This window comes from Chrysemys picta, chromosome 5 (genome assembly GCF_011386835.1).
Source record: "Chrysemys picta bellii isolate R12L10 chromosome 5, ASM1138683v2, whole genome shotgun sequence".
In the NCBI taxonomy this organism is placed as follows: Eukaryota; Metazoa; Chordata; order Testudines; family Emydidae; genus Chrysemys; species Chrysemys picta.
Genome location: NC_088795.1, coordinates 21538937 through 21566737, shown reverse-complemented (window position 1 = coordinate 21566737; position 27801 = coordinate 21538937). Strand labels below are relative to the sequence as shown.

Sequence of the window (27801 nt, the reverse complement as noted above, 5' to 3'; positions counted from 1 at the left end):
GGGAACCTGCTTCTGTTCCCATTGTCTTCAGTTGGAGAATGGTTGGGCTCTGTAGTAATCTTAAAGAATGGTACACTGAAGTACAGAGAGGTTTAAAGGAGGGTAGCAGAGTGGGAAACAGTCACCTCTCCTACATGCTTGCTCTAATCACTAGATTTCACTCCCTGCCCAATAAAATTTCTTGATGTAGCATTAGATGCAATAAAGCCAGGGTAATACAGAAACAAAAGAATTCAATATATACGTTATATATATTTTGGGGGTAGTTTTTACATCATTACTTTGAAAAATGTTAGAATACAGCTTACCTGCTAAAGAAAAATATTTTAAGATCCAGAGTCTATCAATAACCAAGTTTTAAAGGTCATGTTTTTCAGTCAAGCAAGATTACTGCAGTTAAAGTTTCCAGACTTTGTCTTTAATGCCAAGCTTTCTAATATTGTAACACATCAGGACAGATGAAAATCATGCAGCCTACCTATAGACTTCCAACTATACCTATAGACTTCTGGCTAGTGTTGGTTCATTGTAATATTATTCTACTCTGACACTGCAGTATCCACAGAGCAAAGTACTAATGGAAAAGTTCACTTGTAAACAGTTTGATGCTGTTTCAGAAGCCCAAAGTCAACCATAGTGGACATCATATTTTCATGTTCATTGAGGAAGTGTATTTAGTCTATTATAACTAATTATTAAATATAAAAATCAAACGTTAAAATTATTAAAATCCATGCTTACAGCCTGGAATTATTAGTATAGTTCATATGCTCAGAACAGTAATTGCAGCAGAAGTGTGTAATTTTGTGCACAGACTGCCATCTTGTGGAATGTTTGCACACCACAAAATCATATTGGTGCCTATAGGTTCAATATAAGATCCTTACTAGCTTCCAGGGGATTCCAATTAAAGAACATTTTTCACTTTCAAAAATCTCTAAAGTAATAATTCCAGAGCTACAGAAACGTTTGGCAATATTCACAAATCTCATAACGTAGTGGCTATTCTTTTGGGTCCAAATCTTGATTCTGTTGGAGTCAATGACAAAGTACCCACTGAGTCCAGTAGGACCAGGATCTGGCCTTTTGTCTTTATCAAGTTAATACATTTGATCAAGTTACCATTGATGCTCCAATAATTTCCCTTGATGTATATCCATTTCAACTGCAATTTTACATTAATTTTTAATGAGCTTTCTTCATTTCTACACCTGCTGTATAAAGTTGTATAATTGGTATTCCTAGTTTTTGCTTACTTTTTTTGATTTTCTTAAAACTATTACCCTTATACATGATTGCTCATCAATTAAAATCATTACTAGGGATACAATTAGGAATGAACTGCTGTCTTACAGTTTGATATTTGTTGCAAATTTCTATTGTTTAAAAAGATGTCTTGTGTAATCAGGAATTATACTGACAAATGGAAAATAATTTAATTAATGAGAATAGCACATTCATTCCAGATGTTTGTCTATTACCGACTGAATAAAAGGAAGAAAATAGCATTGCTCAGGGCTTAGAGCTGCCATTGAGAAAAAAAAAGTCAGCCCCCATACTGTTTTTCCATTACTGGTTTATGTATCTGGCATATAGTAATTCACAAAGATAAAAATATAAAGGCCAAAATGATGGAACTTAGATGCTGAAAGTTAGACCCCTAAATCCATGTATAGGGACCTATATAGAAGTGATCTGATTGTCAGAGATGCTGACTATATTTTGACTAACATGCCCAAACAAATGCTAACCAGATGCTGAATGTAAGTACAGTGAGAACTAAAATCATGGACAACTGTGGCCCCAACCCTGATGTGCCACTCTAGCAGCGCATAAGGGCTATAAATGTAACACAGCTGTCTGGGAGAGAATTCCCTCACTGCAGGAGCAGCATAGGGCTGATGTATGCAGTCCTCTCCCCTTCAAAGCTCCTGGTATGGATGTGTCAAGACAGGAAATAGTGTCTCCTAGTATTAAGCAGGACAGAGATTCTTGGCTGCTCCAGGCAGCCATACCCCATAGGTAGACCAGGGATAAGACTGCTAACTCAGAATCCAGACCAGGCAAACATGGCTTAAAGCCACAATTGACCTCCCTCTCCCAAGCTACACCTTCGGAGTTGGGCCCCTAGAGAAACAGCACAGAATGTGTCCCACTGCTGTATCATTAAACATAAAGGAATTATAAACAAGGTAATTCTTGTATCTCCGGAGCTACCTGGGCTGATTTCTAGTTGGAAATTCCTCTGTTGCCTCAGGGCCCTGAAAAGAGACAAACCCCTTTTCCTAAAACTCTGGGACTCATTAATCTGGGTTGGACCTCCAGAGTGACTACTTCAGGTGCACAGAGACCTTAACTCACTGCTCAGGAAAATGCTCCTACGTTGGACTCTGAAAACTCAATCTAGAGTCATTGCTGAGATTTAACACCCCCCAGAAAAGAAAATAACCAGACCATTGACTGGCTTGTTGAGATTTCCTACTACTAGTTCCAGGGAAAGGCACATAGTTATAGGTCCACTTTTGGAAGACACTGAAGGACTTGTATATGCTGAAACAAAGTTTCAGTAACTTCATTGGCATGATAAAGTACATGGCATTGGCATGTTGAAAAAAATCAAAATAATCTGCATATGGGACACATTGTAAAGCACGGCTAAATTAAACTAGTGATGCTCCCTAGGGCTACCCAGAGTTGTGAGGCCCCATCTCCACCACCAGCCTTTAGGATGAGGAAGTGTTGTCTGTCTGTCATGAATCAGTCCCAGAAACCACAAGCCTCTGACAGCACAAGCACTACCTTCCAGGCCTCTGCAGTCCTTGCTCTCCCTCTCTACAGGTTAGCTATAGCCACACACCAACCCACAAGTCCTCGGAGCGTTCCCCATAGCGTCCATCCCCTTATCCATGAACGCTTGCAGAAGGAGCAGTACACACCAACTTGTAAGATTCAGCTCAAGATCACTACTTAGCACAGCACTTTTTATATATAGTGAAAAGTTTATTAGCAAAGATAAATTCAAGTGATGGTAAGTAAAGCTATTGGGAACAACTGGTTACATATAACACAAAATCATACCGCACTTGCTAGAGTCTAAAGCTTCTTTAGATAGATCAACTTGTTAAGTTATCTCACCCTAAGGTCTCGTCTGCATTTCGGCCAAGCCTAGCTGAGACCCCTCTTTCATTAAGCAAACTTGCTGTCCATTTACTTCCCAGGTGAAGGATGCCAGGTTGTCGTCTTAGTCCTACAAATATACTAGCACAAACCTGTAAACAGCCAGACAGATGAACGTTTCTTGTTTGATGGAAAACCTGTTTTTCACTTTTGCTGGCGACCAGTCCCTAGACACAGATTTTAAGAACTGTGATACAGTAAAGCCAGAGGGCAGCAAGAAAGTGATAGATGGGAGATACCTAAGCCCAAGGATGATCAGAGCCTTATTCCCTGGGGACTGAGGAGAGGTTACTACAGGTTAATTAGAGCACCTAGAGCCAATTAAGGCCCTGCCAGAGACCTAATAAAAACCCCAGCTCTCCTTCCCCAGGGAGGGGGAAGGAGAGCTGACTGTAGTTTGCAGGAGTACTGTTGTTAACCAGAGGATCAGAGTACCAGGGGAAGGGAAACCCTGCTCGAGCAGAGGGACTCCCCGGGTAGAGAGGACTGAGAGAAACCCTGCCCGAGAGGGCGGAAAGCCCGTGAAGCTGATGGGGCTGGGACCCGGAGTAGAGGACGGGCCGGGTCCCTTCCCCGCTCCCTTTCTCTTTCCCATCAGGGCACTAATGGAGCTCTCAATGCCCAAGAATAGGGGTAAAAGGCAGCACATGACCCATCACATGAAGGAAAAGCATGGGACCCACCATAATGGCGCCAGCCATCTGCCACAGAACATAATTTTCAGTGTATATATGTAAATCCTTGCACAATATCCATACATGTGTTTTGTGATGATATTGATGACCATTGTGGTACTGGCTTTGATTTAAGACACCCTTTCATGAACTAGAATGTACATACCAGACCCAAGAGATCCCTATAACCCCTATGCACCCCGTCTGTGCCCTATGCCAGTTAGCACTAAGAAGTTTCTGGGTCACATCATACAATGTCCATTTGTTTTATTGTATTATTAGAGGCTTCATTTGGACTGTTGTGCACAGAGCATTTGCAGAATTAGGCCTATATGGTTTTTCTTTTTGATTTTGTACTAAAAAAAAAAAAATCTTACTTGATGTAATGCCTGGTTTTGAATGAGAAAGTTCCAGCACTTTGCATGTATGTATGTGCTTTGTTTTTTGCATAGTGTTTTTCAAATGACTATGCAACTGATTGGTTTTCCTGATGACATTACTAAGGAACACAGATCATTTGTGCGAGGGGGGAAAATTCCATTTTCTTTTATCAGTTTTTAAAAATGTAATTACTGAATTATTTATTTTGGTTAATTAAAGGTTCATTTGGATCAATAAACACACAGAAGATCCTCTCAAAATAAATGTCTCCCCTTTCAACCCACATCTCTCCTTCCATGGAAGGCCTGGCAATATATATGGGCCTTGTAACTTAACCAATAAATCCATGGTCTTTTAGAGCAGGGGTCTCAAACACGTGGCCCATGCGGTTATTTCCTGCAGCCCACCAAGCTCCCTACCCTACCCCACCCCACCCCCCGTTCCCTATCCACCCCACCCCCCAGCACGCCACATCCCCACTACTCCGCCTACCTCCCAGCGCTTTCCCGCCACCAAACAGCTGTTTGGCGGTGCTTAGGACTTGCGAGGAGGGAGGAGCTGGGACGCGGCATGCTCAGGGGAGGAGGCGGAGAAGAGGTGGGGCCGGGGCGGGGAATGGGTTGGAATAGGGGCAGGGAGGGGGCGGAGTTTGGGCGGGGACTTTGGGGAAGGGATTGGAATGGGGGCAGGGAAGGCGTGGGAAGAGAGTGGGCAGAGGTGGGGCCTCATGGAAGGTTTCAGTGATGCGGGCCTCGGACCAATGTACTAGTCCTCATGTGGCCCTTGTCATGATTTGAGTTTGAGATCCCTGTTTTAAAGCAAGGGTGGGAGAAAAGACTTGCTTGAAAGTCCCCTGCCACCAGCCACTTCCCATTTAACGGGAGTGGAGGTATGTGAACTCAAGAGCCTTAACTGATTGCAGCTGCCACACTCTTGCTCAGGGAGGAGAGGCTCTCACTAAGGCAATGTGGACCCAAACTGCTAAGAACGGTCTTAAGTGGAATATTAAATGAATCTTCCAAACTAACTTTCCCTTTTTGAGTTAAATTTGCCAGGGCACAGTCTGGCAATGTCCTTGCTTTGCAAAGCAAATTGTTTCTTTTCAAACTAATAAAGCCCAAAATATTACTCTGTACGTAACAAGCCCAAATTAGAGAAATTGGCTAGCAAGAAAAAGAAATATACTATTTTGTATTTGAAATGCAATTAGAAATACACATAACTTCCACTGAGGGTAATTAAAAGAAGAAAAATAAATACAGAGGGTGGGCACCATGCCCAGTATTCCAGCCAAGAAACTTCCTCTTCTGGCTTATTAGTCATCCCTTTTAACTCATCTGTTTTGCCGTCCACATGCATGGGATGGAATAGTGGTATAGTCACGTTCTCAACCACTTCTATGCTTTCAGTTGTACAAATGTAAGCTTCAGTTGTCATTGACATAACCGGTTATTCTGTACTTTCTTCCCCAGGATTTTAGAACTTCAGCAAAATGGAGACATGGATATACTGAAGCATAAGTGGTGGCCAAAGAATGGTCAGTGTGATCTATACTCATCAGTGGATACCAAACAGAAAGGAGGTGCCCTGGACATAAAGAGCTTTGCAGGGGTGTTTTGTATCCTGGCTGCTGGGATTGTCCTCTCCTGTTTCATTGCAATGCTGGAAACATGGTGGAATAAAAGGAAAGGCTCCCGGGTTCCATCAAAAGAGGTATAGAACCCTTTAATTTATTGTGGAATATCTTCATGCTATCTGCATACTGTTGTCTTGAATTTATAGCACTAAAGGGGGAAGGAAAACATAAGTTCTGAAATAATTCCATAGTTTTCTGATTTGTAAGATGAGCAAGGTCACTGAAAACCTGTATCGTGAAATCTGACTCTCCTTTTTAGAAGAGCCAAAAAGAAATGAAAAAAGAAAATAAATACTATATATTGGTGCTGTGTGACAGGGAACTGGTCTCACTGGAACACAACAATTAGTCGTAGAATACTATGTTAGTAATACATCAGTAATTAGTACATTATGCCTGCTATTGTGGATCAGCTCCAGGTTTTGCCAATGAGTTTGAAAGGTCTCTTTCACTCTGGCATTCAAAACATGCCCCCCAAATGCAATAGCTCAGACTTCCAAAAACAGGTTACCAAAGCTAAACTCCTAAATCCATATTTAGGCTCCTAAATGAACTTGGTATGATTTTTGGAGGTGCAGAGGACCTGCATTCCTTTTTGCTTCTGTTCTCAATATCTACCTGAAGTCAATGGCAGCTGAGGGTGCTCAGCCCTTTGGAAAACCAGGCCAGATTTTTTAGAAACCTGAAAATGGACACCCATTTTTTAACATCTTGGTCAGGGAATTCTAAAATGCCGAGAACTATAGACAACTGATTTTAGTGGGAGATGTGCCATTTTATAGCAGTCCAGGATGCTTGACAAGTTACAGTGCATCACCACCAATTACACTTTTTCTATCTACATAGCCATAGACACCTGTTGTAGGATATTGCTTTGAGTTTGTGTGTGATGGTTTTGCCATTATCTGCAATTTCCCCAGTATTGTGCCTGCCAATCTTATGCTGTATAATCAGACAGAAATAATTACACTCACTAATTACAGCATTGATCTTTGAATTTTTAAAACGTTTTGCTTACTGTTTCATTTCTGAGATTTTTTTTTTTAAACTTCTGGCAAGTACTGTTGTTAAAAAGGAAAACTCTCTCTTCTCTTTAAACTGGGTTCCTCTGAAACAGGAAACTCTCAGTTAAAACCAGTAAATGACCCTTTGGTATATTTTACTATTTAAGCACTTTGCCCGAACTTTCAGAAACTTCACATTGATACTTATTTTGTGTCTGTGTGTGTATTTCAAATTAATAGAAGTCAGGAAATTCAAAGTTATCATTGCCTCAGCTGCTATAAGTTGGCCTCCTTGTACTTTTTAATATTGTTTACTGGCTTGCTCTTAAATTTATGTCTTAAAATTGATGTGAAAAGCTTGACTCAAAACTAAAATAAGTATGAAAATAAGAGCTGAATGTCCCCATTATCCCATCTATGGGGATCATTCAAAGAATTACATCTTAACTAACATTCTGAACATTCATTTTAGCTTCCATGAAATCCATTGGCTCTTCCAGGCCACTAGTCCAGAATTAGGGGTCATGTCGGAACAGTTTGTGGTCAGCAAGCCAGCTCTTTTTCCTGATGGCTGCCATCTTGTGCTCCAGAATCCAAGCATGTATACTGAAAAATAATTGTCCTATGGTTGCGAAAATAACCTGCCAGTCGTGAACCAGAAGTAACCGATTCAATGATGTCTGCCTGAGTCTACAGACAGCTTTAAACAAAAGTTCTGAGAGAAGACTGAACTCTCCCCATTAATCTGAATGGGATGTTGACTCTAAAGCCTGATGATAATTTAAATGTGAACACTGCTGAATATTTCACTACTCATCAAAACACACAAGAGAGAAAAAGGAATGATCATATTATGCACAATCTTACTGTGAGTGACGTCTCTTCTTGGTATATTGAGTGTGCAAAGCTTCGGTTGTGGGCAGAGCCAGGAAGAATACCACTTACTTATTTTTTCCAGTCTTATAACAGAAGAATCAGCAGCAATATTGGAGAGACCTTTAGAGGCTCAGCTAAGTCACAGGTAGAGCTGTGTGAAATCTTTTGACCGAAACGTTTTTGGTGAAAAATGCAGATTCGGCAACACTGAGATATTTTACGAATTAACTGCATCTAATAGTTTCAGTTAAAAAAAAAATTAACCTTGACATTTTCAAAATGAAACATTTTGATATTTTGGTTCAAAACAACTTTTCATTTCAAAATTTCCCTTAATTTTATTTTAAAAGTCAAAAATGTTCAAAGATGGTAAACAGCAAAACAAAATGTTTCAATTTTTTTTAAATGAAATGTTCCAATCAACCTGAAAAGAAATTTTTCTTTTTGAATCACCAAAAAATTTGAAAGATGTTGTTCGGGGTTCAATCCAAAACAATTTTTTTCAATTTATTAGAATTGGCAGCAGACCAAAAAATTCATTATTCACCTAGTTCAAGTTGCAATATTTCCTCAGTGATGTAATTTTAAACATTTGCTTGATTGCTATTTTAAATGTTAGTAGTATAAAAGTTATTTTATAAATTTTAAAATTAGAAAAAAGGAGGAGACTTAAAACAGTGCTACAGTGGCAAAAACATGATTTATGCACTATGACAGAGCCTCTGAGTATTTATCCGGACTCTCCATGGCCTTTGTTACCATAGCACGTGAGCACCTCCCAATTATTTAAGAACAGACAATCTTTCTCCATCTTCTTCCTTGGCCTATAGGAGAAATAGTTTGATTAGTATAGTTGGTTTTGGTTTTGTTTCAGTGGGTGTGGTGTATGTCTCTGGACGGGTCTGTGCATGCATAAATTATAGAGGGAAAGTCAATCCCACATTTAGTTGTCTCGGTAGTGAGATCTGTGGTACCTTTTTATCTCTTAGGGGAGTGAGTTCCATAGGCTTAGGCTGCAGGGCAAGCTCTGGGACCCTCCCACCTCACAGAGTCCTAGAGCCCGGTCTCCAGCCCGAGCTTGGAAGTCTACACTGCAATTAAACAGTCCCTTAGCCCAAGCCCTGTGAGCCTGAGTCAGCTGGCATGCGCCAGCCGCGGGTATCTAATTGCAGTGTAGACACACCCTGAGAGTCTCACAACTGTCACGGTAGGTCCTGGTCAAAGAAGGAAAAGTGGTCGCTCAAATACCAAGGACCATGAATAACAGAACGCAGACCTTGAACTGGACTCAGTATTCAGTACAGAGAGATTTGGTGACCAGAGTTGCTAAGCAGATGGGCTGTCACATGTTGTACTATGTGGATCTTTTTCAGGGGGCGTGGGTTCATTCCTAGACACAGTGATCTAAACCTCACTGACATCAACTGGAGTCTTTCCATTGATTCAATGACCTTTGAATCACACCTACAATGAGTTGCAGTAATCAAGCCTGCAAGCCTGCACCACTATGGCCTGTGCTGTTATTATTTCTGGTATCTCTGACATCTTAGAATGATGCATTGTGATACTTCTCTATTTGGTCTGGAAGAGTCAGTAGATTTCATGGAAACTAAAGTGAATTTTGAGAAGGTTAGTTAAAACTTCATTCTGTGATGAATAAGCCCCACAACCTGATTAGTGGGGACATTCCTTGCATGTTTCTGAGTTATGCTTTGCAGTTCAGTATTAATATATATGTGGCCTACAGGTGATGTACAGTTACTTTGGGGCCCATGGCTTTGTACCTTTTTATTTTTGTGCATTTAAATTCTCTACTATAACACTGGCATAAGATTTTTTTAATTGAAGTCCTTTGGGGAGTTTAAGGAAGAAAAAGGGCAAGTATAGGAGGGTGTGGTCACACACCAAAATAAGTACAATGGACCTCATTCTCCTTTTACCTGCACCAGTGTGATTCCACTGGAGTCAGTGGAGTTGCTCCACTGTAACTAGGAGAATCAAACCCACTGTTGGCATTACAATTAAAAATCATCTTGTGTATCCTCTTCTGGTACATTGCAAATGAGCCACCAGTACCTCTCCACCCCCCACCCCAAATGGTTTGGAAGTTCAGCTGTATTCTATTTCAGCTAATAAATAGAAAAATCAATCTGAGCCCAGCCAAAATTAAGGCTGATGAAGAGGATATTCCAATTCTTCAAAGGCTCCCATGTGAAGCTCACATTTAGTTATCAGTATGAAGCTCAAGAAAAGCTGGTATCGCCCCAGTCATCTGAGTTTACACTTCATCTTCATTATATAAAGCTGATTGTTATCAAACTGTCATTAATCTAAATCACACATACCCTGGCTCTAAATGTGTACTTTCATGATAGGCATCTATTTGTAGCACCTACAGCTTAGTACTTAAGATGCTGGGTTTGAAAATAGATGAATTATAAGGTTAGAGAGCACCTGTTTTCCTTCTAATCCAGTCAGCATCAGTCAGTTGGAAAGATTTACCATTGATGTTTATACCTGACCTCAGCTGTTATAAATTAGCCCAAAGCAGGGGTGGCAGGTATCCTAGGCTGGGGGAGACTGTGCCTCCCCAAATAGCCTAGGTTCCCTCCTGCAGTTCCCAGCGCTCTGCAATGGCCAAAGCTGGCCAGCCTGCCTCCCACAGGGACTCACGGAGGCTGGCGCTGGGCCGGGCCCTGTGGTGGGGGTGCTCTGGGCTCCTGTGGGGAAGGGGGCAAAAGGAGAGGAGGAGGGGTGGAGCCTCGGGCACAAGGGGAAGGGTCAGGGACTAGCCCACCCCAACGGCTGGGTCACCAGCTGCCCATGGCACAAAGTTTTAGTTAAAGTTAGACTACGTTTTAGTCACTTTTCCTGGGCAGTTTAGGTTCCACTGTAAAGATTCAGTCCAGCAAAAAGTGGCAACAATAAATGGCCCGACTTCTTTTTCTTTTCCAGGATGACAAGGAAATTGACCTGGAACATCTTCATAGACGTGTTAACAGCCTCTGCACAGATGACGACAGCCCCCATAAACAGTTTTCCACCTCATCAATTGATCTGACCCCACTGGACATTGACACTTTGCCCACACGCCAAGCACTGGAGCAAATCAGTGACTTCAGGAACACTCATATCACTACGACAACCTTCATACCAGAACAGATCCAGACTCTTAGCCGTACGCTGTCAGCTAAAGCCGCTTCTGGTTTCTCCTTTGGCAACATGCCTGAGCACCGAACTGGCCCTTTTAGGCACAGGGCACCTAACGGGGGCTTTTTCAGAAGTCCTATCAAAACAATGTCATCTATCCCATACCAACCAACTCCTACTCTGGGGCTCAATATCGGTAATGACCCAGACCGAGGCACCTCCATATGAGCTTCAGACCAAGTTTCTTCATTGTTTCTTTTTAGGACTCCCTTTGCAAGGAGCAGCTGTAATATTATGGGACTAACATGGATGTAACTTTTTAAAAAAAAAAATCAGGATTCTTAGTAACAACTCACTATTTCTCTTTCTGTCCCCTGCTTTCTCTGTCTCCTCCTCTCTCTTCTCTTGTCACCTGTTTCTTTAAAAAAAAAAAAAAAAGAAATCCCACTAGTTTTATATTAGTACACTTTTCATATACTTTAAGTATAGGAAATGTGCACTGAATATGCATAAAAGATAGAGGGTTATTTCACAGAAGGGCGTTTGTATCTCCCCTCTTTCTCCATGTTTTATATAATTGCAATAACTTCAGTCCTTTACATTTGTTCTGCTGCATCCATTCAGTGCTCCGCTGCTGTTGTGTGTCCTTTTAACTGTGGACCAAAGGCAAACCCTGCAGTAAAAGAAAAAGAAAAAAAAAAGGAAAAAAGAAAAACAAAAACATTCAGGCCACATAATACGAGAATGCAATTTTGTAGGATTACACAAAGCCATTATTATGCCAGTAAAGACTACAGTTAAATCTACTTTTGCACTGCAACAGTGCATATGACCTTTATGTGATTGTACAGTGTTAAAAGTTTTTCTTATGTACAGTAAACTGTATCATATGGCAGAAGTCTCTGTTGTGTTAAATAAATTAGTATCACATAAATATATATACATAAGTATGTGTATATATATCTATAAAATGGCAGCCGTTGCTATTGCAATTCATTTAATAAAGCTTTAGTAAAAATGTGTTGTATACAGAAAAGCTATACAGTGCAGGGGGTCTTTTTGTTTAGAAAAGAGATTGGCTTTAATATTATTCTGACTTGCATTGTTTGCCAACAGAGCTTATTTTATACTTTTTTATTAGAACATCTGGGTTAATTTAATATTTCTACCCAGATGTAACTCATTTGATTAGGTTTTGCATTAGCTATTCAGCAGTGTATAAGGCTAAACTTGGTAATTTTACTTTTAATTAATTTAACTAATGGAAAACTCTCTTAGGTAAACCACATCCATGGATAACTAATACAGCTCTAGAGAAGTTTAAATGTAGATCATAGAAGGTTAAGAAATTCTTTTCCAAATCAGTATCATCAATCAATACAATAATGGTGTTACTGGGACAAAAAACCCTTGAGAAATATTGATGGGGCCTTAAATAAAGTTATATATTATCCTAAGAAAAAAATTGATCGAGCTATTATTTTAACCCTTACTATATTCATTTATATTTAGAGGAGCTGTGTAATTTTTATATTAGTGCCAACTGTATAGAACGATGAAAGAACAGCAATGAGAGCAAAAACAGTGCCTGCTTTGGCACAAGCTTCTTAAAGTTACACTCTTATCTGTTAGAAATGTAGAATGAGCTTTTAGTTTGTAATCCTTAAAACCAGAAATGTCATTACGTAGAAAACAAGCAACTTATCCCATGTTGTGTTCTTTGTTTTTATTATTTTGGTTTTTTTACGCAACCATACACTTATGTTAACCTAACTCATTCTATGGCTAGAACTGATATAGGAATCAGCCTATGTGATTTGCTTTAGGAGAAATTAAACGGTATATTCTTCAGCTCTATTCTATTTTGATGCTAATTCTGTTCTGGAGGAGCATCTTGTACTGTCAATGTTTTTGTACTAAATCTTCAAATATTGTCTACTGTGTAAGGCAGAACAATTTCTTATCATGCAAACGGCCATTTTGTTTCCAGGGTAGCAAGTGTCTAAAAGCATGCACAACTTGTTTCCCCTTGTAACATTCATGAACTCATACACAACTCTGATTTAAAAAAAAACAAAAAACAACAAAAAAAGAAATTTCTTTACAAGCTATGTAGGGACATACCAGATGTTGCAGTGATTTTAGCTATAAACAAACTGTTAACCATGTACACTATTTAAAATAGGCCTATTTTGATGTGTTGCCTATTATACAAATACACAACACTTTTTGGAGGCCTCAGTTACAAGTGGCAGAGCTTTCTGTGTATAATTTGTCTAAATAATTTGTCTAATAAAATTGTTTTCTAAACTTGCTTTTCCTTCTATTTGTCCTAAATAACATGGAAATGTCAAACTGTGTCTGCATTCTTCAATTTAAGGTGTGCATTATTTAACGTTTATATTGTGGTAACCCATAGAAGCCAAGAAGGTGGAGGTCCCATTGTGCCTATGAGATTCTGTGCTGTGCCTTAGCCCATTGGGAGGGAGGACTAAGGTGGCTTTAAGCAGTCCTGGCGTAATTCAGACAGCCCTGGGGGTCTCTCTAATTTATGGCAGCAGAGCTGCCCAAAATCTTTACAGAACTATATTCTGAGGCCCTGCCTCAGCACACCCCTTATCCGCCATACCTGCTATGCCAGGGCTTTTGTGGAGACCTTCAAAAAGCAGCCTGTGACTGTCTTCTTCAGTTCCATCACTGAGGAAATTCTCTCCTGCCTGGATCCAGAACTTTATAGAACTTCTTTAGCCCGTTTACGTGGTGTAAAGCGCTGGAGCAGGAATGAGTCTCACCTTTGGTGTTGTATTTGAATATGTAAGACGTACTGGCGGGAAAAAATAGCAAACATCCTTTAAAGCAAGAACTGTAAGTACTAGAGCCTATGCCTCTTATCATATCTCCTGTAGAATTCCCATGGAAATTAGTGTGAGATTGACAGGGGATCAAGTCAAGTTTAGACCTAAACTGCATTCTCCCCAAATTCTCAGGTACATTCAGAAGCACTCAGTATCTGACCTAACTCAATCTCAGCCTATAAGTTCTAGAAACTTTCTTGATACATGGCCTATTTTGTTCTGTTGATTTATTTTTATAGGATCAGATTCTGCCCCCTTATTTAAAATGAAATCATAACTTACTCTGTGGGTAGCCATATGCCTATGTCCTCATGAGTACCGGTGGCAGAATATGCCCCTTATTTAATTACAGTATTCTCAATCTTTATTCATTTGGGTTGTGTATTTTCATTATTATCTTAAACTAATGGCCAAATTGATATTAATTCCTTTAGTATTTACTTTACTATCAATCATGATGTAGTCACTTAGGGCATCCAAATTAATACCAAGTTTTCTATTGGATTGTTCACAACACTTCAGCTTTCATTAACTAAACCATGATTTTAAAGTGTTGCTAGCGTTTCATACATTGACTCAGCCAGCATTAATGATATATGGGACAGCGTGTTTTGGTTTTCAAATAAATGTCATGCTATCCCAACTCATTGCTTATATCACTAAAAAATTCCACCTTCTGAGAATTTCAAAAACTAAGGTTTGATTTAAAGCCCTGTAAAAGAGAAAACTGATTTGGTGAAAGTTACTTAATGCTTTTCTTTTCAAACACAACTAAGAGATAAGTTACATAGCTCCGTCTAAAAGAAAAGCAATAGGTAAACTGAGGCCCTCATCCTACAAACACTTATGCACCTTATTACATTACACTCATTGGGGTTAGTCACAAGTACAGTTATTAGCATAAGTATTTGCAGGATCAGGGCCTAAATTAGTCATTAGTGGCGACCAGGAAGTCCCTCGGCCCGCACCGCTTCCAGCAGCTCCCATTGGCCCGGAGCAGCGATCCGCGGCCAGTGGGAGCCACGAACAGCCGGACCTGCTGACGGGGCAGGTAAGCAAACCGGCCCAGCCCGCCAGGGGCTTTGCCTACACAAGCAGTGACCCCTGTTTGAGAAACCCTGTCTAAGATAAACATGAATGTGTTGAAATGTGAAATGTGTTGTGCTCCAGTCTGCACTAGATCATTCCTCTTGCATTTCATGGGTATCCTGTTCCCATTATTTACAGTCAGCACAAGTAGCAAGGCAAATAAAATGGCTTAAAAGCGAGGTAATTCTAAAATAGCTCTGCCAGTCATGGTATATAGGAGGGAGGGGAAAACAAACCCTGCAAACATCTCTTCTTCCTTTCAAAACAATGTGATACAAATTTTGCTCTGGACTACTGACCAGTGTTTATAAGCAACTCATGTTTTCATGAAGAATCATTTGTATTTTCAATGGAGTTGCAATAATTTAGAGTAATCCCAATAACCCAACCGACTGAACATATCCTATATAGAATATCTATCTAGACTGCTTTGTGGGTTAAACTATGCTGACTAAACACAGTTGTTACAGTCAGAGTTCACGGTTTCCCTCAACAATGTGGAAAAGCTTTTTTTTTTTTCTCTCCAGAGAACCACATAAAAAGATCCTAGAGACTAAGAAGGGACATAACTATAGTATGGATCTCAAAACAAAAAAAGTACCCATGCAAATCAAGAAAAGGTGGGTGCTATCATGGGGTCTACCATACTGTGGTCAGGGCCAACATTTCTGTGGTCATCTCTTTTGTCTTGACTAATGGAAATGCTAATTTTACATCATTGAATACATCAGATCTATTATGAAATATTTTCTCAGTCTTCCATGCTTACTTGGGATACTGTAAAGTAGGCAGAATTATAAGCACACCTTTCTATGCCAGAACTCCCACCGTATGCAGAGCAATGAATAGTCCAAAACTGCACTATTATTTGCTGGGTTTGCTTTAATTTCTTACAGGTGCACAAAGTGGACAATCTTTAAAAGTAAAACATATTTTTCTTATCTGTAAGCTTTCCTGATCCAGGATAATGTATAAAGGCCCCAAAACAACAACTGAATCACAACCAACATTCAGATTATTCCCCTTGTTAACCTTACAGTAAACTCAGATTGTTGGGTTTCTTAATCTCGTGTGCAGGATTTTAAAACATTTTAGTAAAATAGGTGTCCATAAGAATGGGTCATATCAACAGAGTTTTCTGAGTCACAGGGTGATGTGCATGTATGCACTCACAATGCAAATCAAGACTGGTTGGTTTAAACCAAATTATCTTAGGCTGTGATCTTGTCATATTTCATCAACTAAAACAGATTACTGTTTGTGAGGCTGATTAATGTCCTATGGAATCCCTAAATCTGAACCAATGCCCTAAAATTAGAGAGCCATGTACTTCATGAGGGAATCATCTCACAGACAAGAGAGAAAATCAATATCTACCTAGGTTCTCATCTGCCACCCCCCAATACCACAGTATCTCACCTGAAATTCTCTACTCGACACCCTTGTGAGGTAGGAAAATTATTATTCCCACTTTCAACATGGAAGAATGAGACACAAAAAGATTAAGTAATTTGCCCCAGGTCACATAGTAAGTGTGCAGCAGAGCCTAGAAGTCAACCTAGGCCTCCTAAGTCCAGTGCTATAACCCCCAGACACGCTTTCCTCTCTGATTACTTATGAGCATTAAAAATCCAATGGCACGTTCCACAATTATATGGACTACCCGGGCACACTGCAATCTCAACTTTATCCAGAAAAGTGAATTACTGGGGATGAAGTTCACCCCTGTGAAAAGGCTTGCACCACTTAAGATCCAGGCCAGAAGACCATGTCCACATGAAGCCAAGGGAGCCCACGATTGCCCCAGAGGAATCTGTGATACTAGGGAGGGTGGAGAAGCCCAGCCAGGAACCAGAACTTGTGCTGGGGGCACAGCTTCCTTGCAGGCAGCACTAGTCTCCATTGGCTCCCTGGAGAGCTGCCCGGTTTGGCCGTAAGCCCTGCACCATTTCTGTGGAAGGCAAATCACATATGTATGAGCACACGTCAGTGGGACACTGCTAATGAGATCATGATTTTTTTAACCAGGAAAAGGGGACACGCTAGCCCATTCTCATAAAATAGAAAGAAATGTGTATTTCATCAAAGAGGAAAAAAACTTAATTCTGACCTATGGATTGTTGAGTGTTTTCAGTAGGAGGGATTCTTTTTTCCTAATGTATTGGTTTTGTGTCCTTGGTGTTTAAATATTTTCTTTTAAGTGATACTGTTGGGGGAAAGTGTCAGGCAACACATTTATCAAGTGACAGTATTTTTTTTTTTTTTGTGGTTGTAGCATTTGTAGCTGCTGTTTCTTGAGTTTGAAATTGTATACATAATGTAATGAGAAAGTGCATAGTATTATCACTGTATGGAACTATGTCTACATGTATTTGCATTTGTGGCTGTTCAAAATGGGAAATTAATTTGTATATATTATGATAGCCATGTTTCTTTTTCAGAAAGGTTTAATTTTTCTTTTCATCTTAAGATTACTGATGAAAGAGTAGTATTTATTTTGGGTCAGAATTAAGTGTCAGGCTTTGTGATGAAATATACATTTCTTTACATTTGGAAACAAAACATTGTGGACAGTGTAAGATTTTATGATGTCCTCAGCTATTTATTTCCTTTAAGTGTGTGGGTTTTGTAAAAGATGTAATGAGTAACTACATTGTAGCCACTTAGCAATTTAAACTGTTTTTTCTTAAAGAAAGCGTTTTGCTTTTCAAACATCCACATTTTTTTGTCTTTTGTGTAGCTAAATGAATATACAGGGCCTGGGTCACTATGGTCTGATTCCAGTTTCATGCTGGTATAACTCCATTAAAATCAACACATTTACCTTGGCATGCTGCTGGGCATACATTCATTTACAGCTGAAATAAGGCAGTGGCAAATCAAACCCACTGTTTGCACAATATTAAATGTAGGAGGGTGGGTAAGTCACACCAGGTGATCAAATTAAAAGAGTAAGTTGCACTAATCAAGCTAATAAGATCACCTGCATAAACCTGGCTCATTAAATGTGTATCTCACAAGATACATATTTTCACTATGTGGTGTTAATCCCACGGATGTGCACAGTACAGCCAAATTTCACTATAAAAAAGGTCTAGTTTCACTCAAACAACCAGAACACAGGTCTCTTGGTTCCCCAGTCAATTACTAATCCTAGGCCACAGTGCCGCTAAGCCAAGTCAATAGAACTCTCTGTGCTTTAATAACCTCATCTGAAAAAGTGTGGCTTACATATACACAGAGCCTGAGTGAGTGTTAGGCCAGCACATAGCTGTGCTTCCCCAAGAGTCAGCATTTTTCCCCTTTTGCTCCAGAGAAGAAGTAATTTACTGCTGCCAATGCTCCCCCTTCCCCACCTGCTCAAACACACAGCAATTCAGATAAAACCCCCATGGAGCTGAGGGGGTGGAAGATGGACCTTACGCTACTGCATGGATAGGGTAAGGACAATTATAATCTGCCCCATAATAGTTTTTTTTCCACCTGTAGATGTCAAAGTGTGTTAGAAAGATAGGTAAGCATTATTAGCTACTGCCTATCCAAAATAGCCCTGAGGGATCATGATATCTTGAACTGAAACCAATTGCTGCTCCAGTACTAAATATAACCCATCCTGCATCTCAGGCCTATGAAACTGGGGAGGAACGCTCTGCCTTTGTAGCAAGTGGATTTTTTTTTTTTTTTAATAACAGCAGTTTGAATGTTCCATGGATTTGGAATAGTAGAATAAGTCCTAGTGGGGGTGAATCAGTGGACACAGTGCAGGTGAGGTGGTCAAAGTTGCATGATCAATGTACTTATCACATGGCTCTGTAATGTACAACATTTTTCACCTCCACCTATGCTGTGTGCAGGAGTGTGTATACCGTCTGCAAAATAATTTGAGAAACCTTTGGATGAAAGGGGTTATATAAATATTAGGGGATGGATTTTAAAAAGTACTCAATATTGGATTAGATCTGCTCTCAGTGAAGTCAAAAGTAAAACATCCATTAATTTCTACGGGAGTAAAAGCAACACTGCACTTACGAAAATCTCCCTCAGTAATATTAATTTGCCATTTACCACGCTTAATATTTTAGTCTATGACAATTTTCTCTTTTGGCTCATTTTTGGAATATCATAACTAAACTTTTTAATAAAAGATGCAAGCCTTATAAAAGCAATTAGGCCATTAAAAGCAGTAGCACCTCTAATAAGGCAGCTGCTGTTGGAAATACGATTAACCATTGGTACTTTAATGAAATTACACCAGAAGCGTTCTGCATGTTTTTTACTTTGAAATAAGTGTAGATATAAACCCAAGACAGAATCCTTCCCCCCCCCCCCCCCCCGCCCAGTCTAATCATTTGACAGTATCCCCGAAAGGCTGATTCCTAGTATGACTTTTAAAGTATTCAAATTTAACAGTGATTTCTTTTTTAGAAGACAGTTCAAACCAATAAAGCAATTTGAACAAGCACTTGACTAATATAGAAGCACAGTTGAGCTACCTACAAAACAGGCAAAAGGTACTTTGTATTTCAAACATGCATGTCACCCTAATTTTTATAAATAAAAAATACATAATTTTTATGATCTCAAAGAAGAAAGGTACCATGCACCTACGAATGTATGTTACATTTTCTATGCAAGTATTACCTCAAAACTACCAAATATATATAAATCCTTCTGCAACTGCACAGATCCTTACAAGCAGTCCAACACCTAAAGCTAATAATTGCTACAATAATCACTAAATGTAGGACACTCTGCTACTCCCCTGGCTGCCCACCCAAATATTCCTCCAACCCCTCCCCCAATTTAAAGGACAGGATGCCCCATTAGCACACCGCTACTACTAGTGAATAGGCTATTTCCTGCATATGCTAGGTAAGCCTGTGATTTTTTTTAAGTGCAGAACTGTTTCCTAAAATAATATGTGCCAGCACTATTTCCACAATGATGCTGAACAAACAATACTTTGAAGACTTGAGAATATTTTTTATTGTCAAAAACAAAAATGTATCTCAGTGCCTAACCTGAACACTGAAAAATCATAAGATTTTTGACAAACAATAAATGTGGGGATCTTTTTCTTTCTCCTCTGATTTACACCCTTCCTAGCCCATGAAGGGCTGGAAATTTGAGTGTACTTTTTTAGTGAAAGTTGCGCTTTTTATGTACTCCCATGTCTCCAGGAGCTGGGGCTTTAATAAAAACAACAAATATCCTGACACTCACCAACATTAATAGTTAGAGGTTTATGAATAGGAACGTGGTACCATACAAAGCTGGAAACACTGGAGAGGAGACGGAACTGGCAGCTCAACTACATTCTGTTCAGTTTTTCATTATGAAATACAGGGTTTTGTCTCATTTCTGAGGAACTGTCCATGCTACAATTTTTAAACCGCTTAGAAACATTCTTGGCTCTAAAGAGAATGTGTGCCCAAACCACATGGAACCATGGTAGCTGGAACCATGGTAGCTAAGTCTTTCGCCCCTGCCAGAGGCTTTGGCTGCCTCTCTGTAACCAGCTCAAAACAATGTTTTGGTTTTTGAAGTGCAAATAGGACGTCTCATTGATATTTGTAACTATTTTGGCCAACCCGCGCCTCTACCCCAGCTGTCTGTGGAGTGGCACAGAATCTGTTGCTCCCACATGTTGCTGGTGCATGACTCTCATGTATGCATGTGTCCTTCTGGCACTCTATTCCATGAAAAGCCATAGCCTTATCCCATCCAACCTCAGCAGGGAATAGAGGCATAAACACCTGCAGATGAAAGCGTAGGTGCCCCCAGCCCTTCTTGGCGGGGAGGGCACCATTTCTCCTCCCTCATTGCCTTCTCCTGTCTGAGCAGCCATTCCTTCTCTGCTGTAGCTCCTCTAATATTTATCTAGGTATTTAGATAACCACATCACCAGATTATTCAAGTACCATCCAAATATTAACTTATCTGCACAAGAATTATTTTAATGAAAGCATTATTATCCTTCGAGACAGGGAACTAAAGCACAGAAATATTAAGCAGCTTTCCCAAGGTCACCTAGGAAGCCTGTGGCAGAAACAGGAATTGAACCAATGTTCCTTGAGATTCACTCCAGTGCCTTAACCACACAACACTCCTCCCACTGGGCAACTCTTGCTCTACGGAAAGGAGGAAGAGGGGGAAAGGTGAAAGAGAAGCACTGGCCCTTTTACTGCCTGTTTCCTTGTTTGGCTGTAGGGAGCTTGCAGGTGGAGCAAGATAGACATTCCACTGCCCAGACCTGAGCCCAGAGGAGCACCTACCACACGATGGTTCCCTGACCCATAGTCACCCTAGTGCAGGCTGGAAGAAGAGAAAGGGGGATGCTGTTGAAAACAACCTTTATAGAAGCGTTTAGATAAGTTGGTGGATGCACAACATGAATTTGCTAGGCACAGTTTGAAATCAGTGGTATGGAGTGGCACAGTATCAATCTGAAACAAAATCCTTAAATTGGCTGTTAGCTCACTATGGCTCTGTATCCTAAGCAGATATAACAGTCACACTAGCCAAAAAAAGATTGAGAAGCACTATAGCACACTGATACTGTTAATAAATTGTTCTCCTCTGCACTGTCCATGAACATGCTTCTTCAAATGTATACAGTGGAGATGGCTGTGTGTATATGTATGAATATTCACTGCAGACCACGGCAAGAGTAATTACTGTTGACCTATGTTGTTGCTAATTATTTTGTTTACACATGGGAAAATAGGCTAAAGAAAGCAAACAAAATTAATAGTGTGGATAGTTTATATTCCTAACACTCAATACATTGTTTAAGGACTGATCATTACTTCATGATAGCCAGTGTAAAGCATGCACTCTGTGCAGTGTAAAAAGAGAAGTGTGTTGATTTACAAAATAACACTGAGTGAAAATAGGGACTTGTCCCCAACAATGATTTTTACAAGCCTTACAGTTTAATAGCTGCTGCTGTTTGGATACTGTTTAGCTATCTACAGGTTTAGGGACTTGCAAATAATGAACTCCTCACACTTTCTGCGTTAAAGAACAAGCAGTATTTCCTAATCAGTTTATACAACTCTGAAAAATCTGCCTACAGGAAGATGTGAGCAATACAAAGTAAACCTCATTCAAAACACTGTGACGTGTTTAAGAACAACAGAACCCACTAAAGTGAATACATTTACTTCTTCAGGGTTCAGTCCTGCAAAGGGGCACACATTGCTCTGAAGTGCATTACTGCTTGTAGAGCAGTAAAAGGACATAGCAGGTTGAAGGGTAGTGGGAGTGGCAAGGGACAAAGCAGACCTCTTTCCCATGCTGCAACAAAAGTGGTGGTTTGGGGGAAGAATAGAGAAGGGGGGACCGAGTGCTTTCCAATAAGAAGACTGACCACAGATATAGGAGACAGAGTATTTATAGTCCATGTTAACCTAGGAAGTAGATGTAAATACAGATCACATGCCTGAAACTGTTTTTAAAATAAATATTTGTTAGCTAAAACTTAAATCATTGTGATTAAATTATCTGACAAATTTAGGCCTATTATATTTGCAAATCATTTGGGAACTGAACCTAATTTCTGCCAATGTGTTGTTTGTAAATAGTTGCCAAATAAACTTGGACAAACAGTTTTCAGACTATGAGGGATGGGGTTTGCTATTTATTATCTGTGGTTGCTCTCCTAAGCCACATGGTATTATTTCCTAATCAGAAGCTTGAAACATTTTAAACAGGCATGTACTCTTGTTCGTGCATGTTCATCTGTGTCAATTCCCCACAAACCCAGTCAAACAAAGACTCATCTGCCTCAATGTTTATGACTAACTAGAAAAAGTTGAGGGAGAAAGGAGTGGTATGAACATGATCAAACCAAAAAGCCAGTGGGCCTTCCAATGTGTTATGGTCACAACATACACTCAGCAAAGTGAGATAAAACAAAATATTCTTGGTGGAAGGCTGCAGTGTAATACCACTTATTTCCGAGAAATCAGAACCTTAACACAGAAAAACTCCAACAGAGGCTGCTCCTTAAGGCAGAGAGGCAACACTCATCAGCCCTCCTTGCTTTAAGCAGGTTCTTACCAGACTGAGTGCTGATGAGATCCTATTGCTTTGCTATAGAGCCGCTAGTCTGCAAACAGAACCACCATCCCACCGCTGCCCTGCTCTTAAAGTGATAGCTTGCAGTTCCACAACAGTCTTCAATACACCAGACTGTGAACACTTGCAAACACTCTTTTTGCAATATTTCCCCAGCTCTAGTGTTAGCATTGGGAACATTCACATAGCAAATGGATGTGTAAATTTACCAATGCCTTACCAGATCCAGGAAATGTTCAAAGCAGTCTATGCAGGGTCTCTGCACAATCCCCTGCAGCTGAGGGAGAAGAAAATGTGTACAGCCAGGAAGCCCTTAGCCTGCTCCAGGCACTGCACCAGTGTTTTGTCCCACAGGGACCTTGATAGCATCTATACTGCATATACCTTGTGCTCAGGGATGCTGGAACAATTTGTATATTTGTTACGGGGTGCTGAGAGCCTTTGAACCCTGTATATGATGAAAACCACTTCAAGTTGGGGGGGGGGAGGATGAGGCAGCACAACCAGCACCCCTGGTTCCAACACCTATGTTTGTGTTTGGTTCCTATCACATCTAGTCTACTCCTTGTGCGATGGAATGCACCAGTTCTGCTGCACAGGAGCCTTCCTCAGCCAGAGAAATGGGCTAGATTTACCCGAACATGGGGTTTTATTCTGAAAAGTGCTTACCTACAATTTATATTGTTGGTTTCCCAGCTTGTTCTGACAATGATTTTCAGAACAAAATCTAATTTTTCTCTTTTTACCCTAGTTATCAGCTCTAGAATCTCAACCCAGGCTCTGCAAATCAAGCTGGGTTTCCTTCTCACTCATGTCACCTGTAAAAAGATCACACTGGCCAAATAATACCATTGGTGACACCTGTGTAAGTCCTCATTTCTGTCAGTTGGTTTGCACAGATGTAACAAATTAGCTTTCTAATTGGAATCTAGTAAATGTGGAGCCTGGGAAAAGGGAAAAAAGGCTTGGGTTATGTTAGTTCTGCACAGCTACTAGGAGTAAAAAGTAGTAAAGTATTGTTTTGGTCCCTAATACAGCTGATACCAGGATGAATACACATATGGAATAGGGTGAGTAATATAATACCATTATTACATTGTGTTTTTACGGAGTAAGGCTGCATTTACTACAACACAGAAAAATGTTCAAATAATATTTGGCCAGACTTACACAAAGATGTTTTAAAATTGAAAATATGAATAAATTATGAAAATTTATTATAATTTCTAGCTAGCTATTCTTGTAACTAGTCTGAAAACAAATTTTTTTTATTATTATTATTTCTGTGGAACAAACTGAGAAACTGACATAAAATCATGGAGATAAAGTCAAAAATAGTGGAATTCATCTAGTGGGAACAATTATCATAGATTGTTTTAAATGTTTTGCCCTGTAATACAGAGTGGACTAAAATTTAGGATTTTATTACAGATTTTAAAAGCTTCTATAATTGGGTAAGTGATATTTGGTAGTAGGTGAGAACCTACCAGACTATTCTTTAAAAACTGAGTTTTAATTATATCCTTTAACAATTTTAAAGAGAAGCATTGTTGCTATCAGCAGCATCTATAGTTTGTGGGATAAAAGTAAAGTGACTGTGTTATGAAAATGGTTGCTTTGTAAATGTTTAACTCTATCAACTGTGAACAGCCCAGAGAACTTCAATGTTGTTTCTTGCAAGGGGGTTAAGTTCTTTGCTAAAGCAAGATTTAGGTGTAGAGCTACTACAGTAACTAATCTTTGCCATCAGCAATCAAGGGGGGTTCTGCTTTAAAACTCAAGGCACAATATTCTTATCCAATTCTTTCTAACTACTGTATTCTTCCTTTCTCCCCCCCCCTTCCCCTGACAGCTTTTCCTTTCGATCATTTCTTTTTGCTCGTTTTGTTGGATCTGATTAGTTAGCTGACTGGCTGACCTGTTTAGAGCAGTTGTTTACCTATTGTTTGTTCTTGCCTAGCTGCCACAATGCATGAGATAAGTGCTGTATAATTTAACTCTCTAAAATAGACACATGTTCCACATTGTGCCGGGGCTGTAGGGATAGAATACACGAGGAGATGGCTCATGGCATTGGAATTTTTACCTTTTCTTTTGTTGTAAAATTGTAGGTCTCTTCACGCTACGGGCTGCCGTCTCTCTCGTTCACCCATGTGCTCTCTGGCTATTAAGGGAAGCCGTACAGATTTCTATCCAATGCACTTAGTTTTTCTTGTTTAAATCTTTTAAATCCAGCGGGTGGCGCTGTGGTATTTCCAGTGGCGCTAGCTCTGAAATCATCTATTTCCCTATAATGTTCTGGGGGGGGGGCGGGGGGAAATCTATCTCATCTAAAGACTACTACTTAGTTCACTCTTGATCTCTCACTTCTAGAACTGGCTAGTTTAATGCAAATAACGTCTAAATTCACAAATATTTACGTGATCCTTCCCTAAATAAACACCAAATATTCTAATATTTTGGGTAGTAAATGACGTTCTGTTTTTAAAAAAAAAAAAAAAAAAAAAAAAACTTTAAATTCCATGGAATTTGCTTTCTGAAATTGAAAGTGATCATGGAACTTTGGAATCGAGTGATGATTCATTCCTTCAGCCACTATAACTCATTTTATGGTGTTGCCCGTGCATCCGCAAATCTAGCAAACTGATGCTCTAGGTAACTTTGAAAAGCAAACTACATTTCGACCTTTCCTCAAACGGGGCACTGCTGGAGGAGGTAGTAGAGTCGCTGCAGAATTTAGGATCTATCCCTAATTCAGAGAGAGGAGGTGGGTGATGTTTTTGCATGTAATTCGCTCTGTGCTGGCAACTGACTTGAAACCCACCATTTTTAGTGACACGGCTTGCAAACATGCTTTTAAGCTCAAGGTGACTTGAAAACGGGCTGTGATCCTTGTACTAATTCTTTTGAACCAGGGATGACTCTAAATCGGAGAGGTCCCCAAAACAAAGGCCCTTCAGATACTGCAACATCCCAAGGAGACTAATCCGAAGAAGTGGGCTGTAGCCCACGAAATCTTATGCTCAAATAAATTTGTTAGTTTCTAAGGTGCCACAAGTACTCCTGTTCTTTATCCCAAGGAGAGAATCCCACGCCAGCCCTCGCCCTCTCTCCACTCACCTTCCTCTGGCCAGTGCCTAATCCCAGGCCCTCAGATTTGGGGCACGTTTTTGCTCTGAAAGCAGCACAGGAGGTTAGAGTTAGATATGGCAGCATCTAGGGCTGAGCGCTTTGTTCCCCTTTGGATGGCTCCGTTTTAGTGCGTTTTACTCCAAGCCACAGGAAAACGAGCACTGCTTACTGTGCTCACGAAAGAATAAGAAAGCTCTTTATTTCTCCCCGCAGCATCGGCTACACTGCTCCCGGGCCAGGTATTCTTTAGGGGAAACCCATGGACAGACCGAGATATGAGTGACCCAATGCAACGCTACCCAGACTGTATTCTGTGTGACTGGGTTGGGTAGAATCCTCCTCTCGGAGCCTCTTCCTTTTAATTCTCTTCTAATTAATTCTAGTGATCTAGGTTCAAGGCCGAGCTAAATGTATCTAGCGGGGTGCTCACAGCTCCGCTATCAGTGCGCAGGGGTTGTTAGAGGGTAGGATTAAATCTGCCGACCTTCATTTCCAGGGAGACCGAGCAGCACTTGCCGCTATGCAGACTGAATAATGTTGGAAGCCAACATCATGTCACATTGTGTGTGCCCTTTCCAAAGATTAAGCCAAGCGTGGCGAATGGGACACAGACTGCCATTGTCCTGGGGACACTTTAATAACCCTCACCTACAATATTCAACCTGTTGTTTGCATAGGGCCAACCCTGGGGGACACCCACACCCACACCCACACACCAGAGGGACTTCAGGGGAAGCAGCTATGGAGAGACACAGCTCCGGGCGCCACCGCACTTTCTGCACCGTTCCGAGCAAATGTCTCCCGCTTGGTTTTATGGAGTCAGGGTGATGGGCGAAGGGCTTCTATCCTGGAACAAGCGGCTGCTTTTCCCCTGGCTTCCCGGTGCACGAGAGCAAACGGATTAGCCTCCCTTAATTCTTGTGGGTGTTTTTTTTTTTAATTCAACTCCAGTCCAACAAGCACCTCCTTGATATTTTTCACACGTGTCAGTATGTAGTACGTGCACTCAGAGACTTCTCTTAGCTGAATGACATTCTGGGTCCTCTTTGTTTGCCATCGCCACGAGGGTGGGAGCGAGATCTTTCCTTCCCTTGGAACGTGTTTCTAACCCAAACCCTCCGGTATCACCGCTCACCTATAAAATACTGTGAGTGGGGCTCGCGGCTGCTACACCACATGAGCGCTCAGCGCCCTGCAAACACGACATCCGATTGTATCTCGCCTCCCCCAGACACCGTGGCCACGCTCCTAGCCGGACAGTCTTACACAGCGAAGGGAACTTTGCTCAGGAAACGCTGCCCTGGGGCCCCCGCTGGGGAGTGGGTGTTTTGGGGAGCGAGGGGACCACTCGAGCTAGTCAATGTCCGCGCTGGGGGGGGCTCCCCCAGATTTGCGTTCGAAGGGCGGGGGGGGGGGCGCGTACTGCCCTTATGCTGCTAGTCAGCAAAGCGCCTTCCTCTGCCTAACCGAGCGGCTGCAAGGGGCCAGCCCTGCACTCAAGGGCCCTGCACGCATCCTTACCGACGACAAACCCGGCGGGTAAACCAGGGGGGGCTTGAAGCACAAAAACGAGACACGAGTTCGCCTCCCTCCCCCCCCCCCCAAAAAAAACACCCCTCTAGGAATTGCAATAAGACTCTTACCAGCTTCATTGACCTGGACAGTGCGAACTGCCTCTGGCTCACCCGGCGGGTAGCCCCAGCCCCGAGCATCCCCCTGCGCGCAGGGCGCCCCCAGAAGAGCGG

General features: G+C 40.9%; 1 protein-coding gene and 1 long non-coding RNA gene across 5 annotated transcripts in view; one reads left to right on the top strand and one right to left on the bottom strand.

Moving 5' to 3' along the window:
- Nucleotides 1–11340, top strand: part of GRID2 (glutamate ionotropic receptor delta type subunit 2) — a 1049702-nt gene extending 1038362 nt beyond the window's left edge. For all 4 annotated transcript variants that reach the window (XM_065596092.1, XM_008179090.4, XM_065596093.1 and 1 more), the window contains 2 exons: nt 5705–5945; nt 10704–11340. In XM_065596092.1, coding sequence (XP_065452164.1) covers nt 5705–5945; nt 10704–11126 — 664 coding nt within the window. In that variant the 3' untranslated portion in view covers nt 11127–11340. The remainder of the gene's footprint in view (nt 1–5704; nt 5946–10703) is intronic.
- LOC135983557 (uncharacterized) lies at nt 5877–25148 on the bottom strand. Its single transcript, XR_010601242.1, has 4 exons — nt 25011–25148; nt 13528–13722; nt 11255–11571; nt 5877–6016 (listed from the first exon to the last, which is right to left on the bottom strand). It is a non-coding gene; the product is annotated as an uncharacterized LOC135983557 (long non-coding RNA).
- Between the last annotated feature and the right edge of the window lie 2653 nt (nt 25149–27801).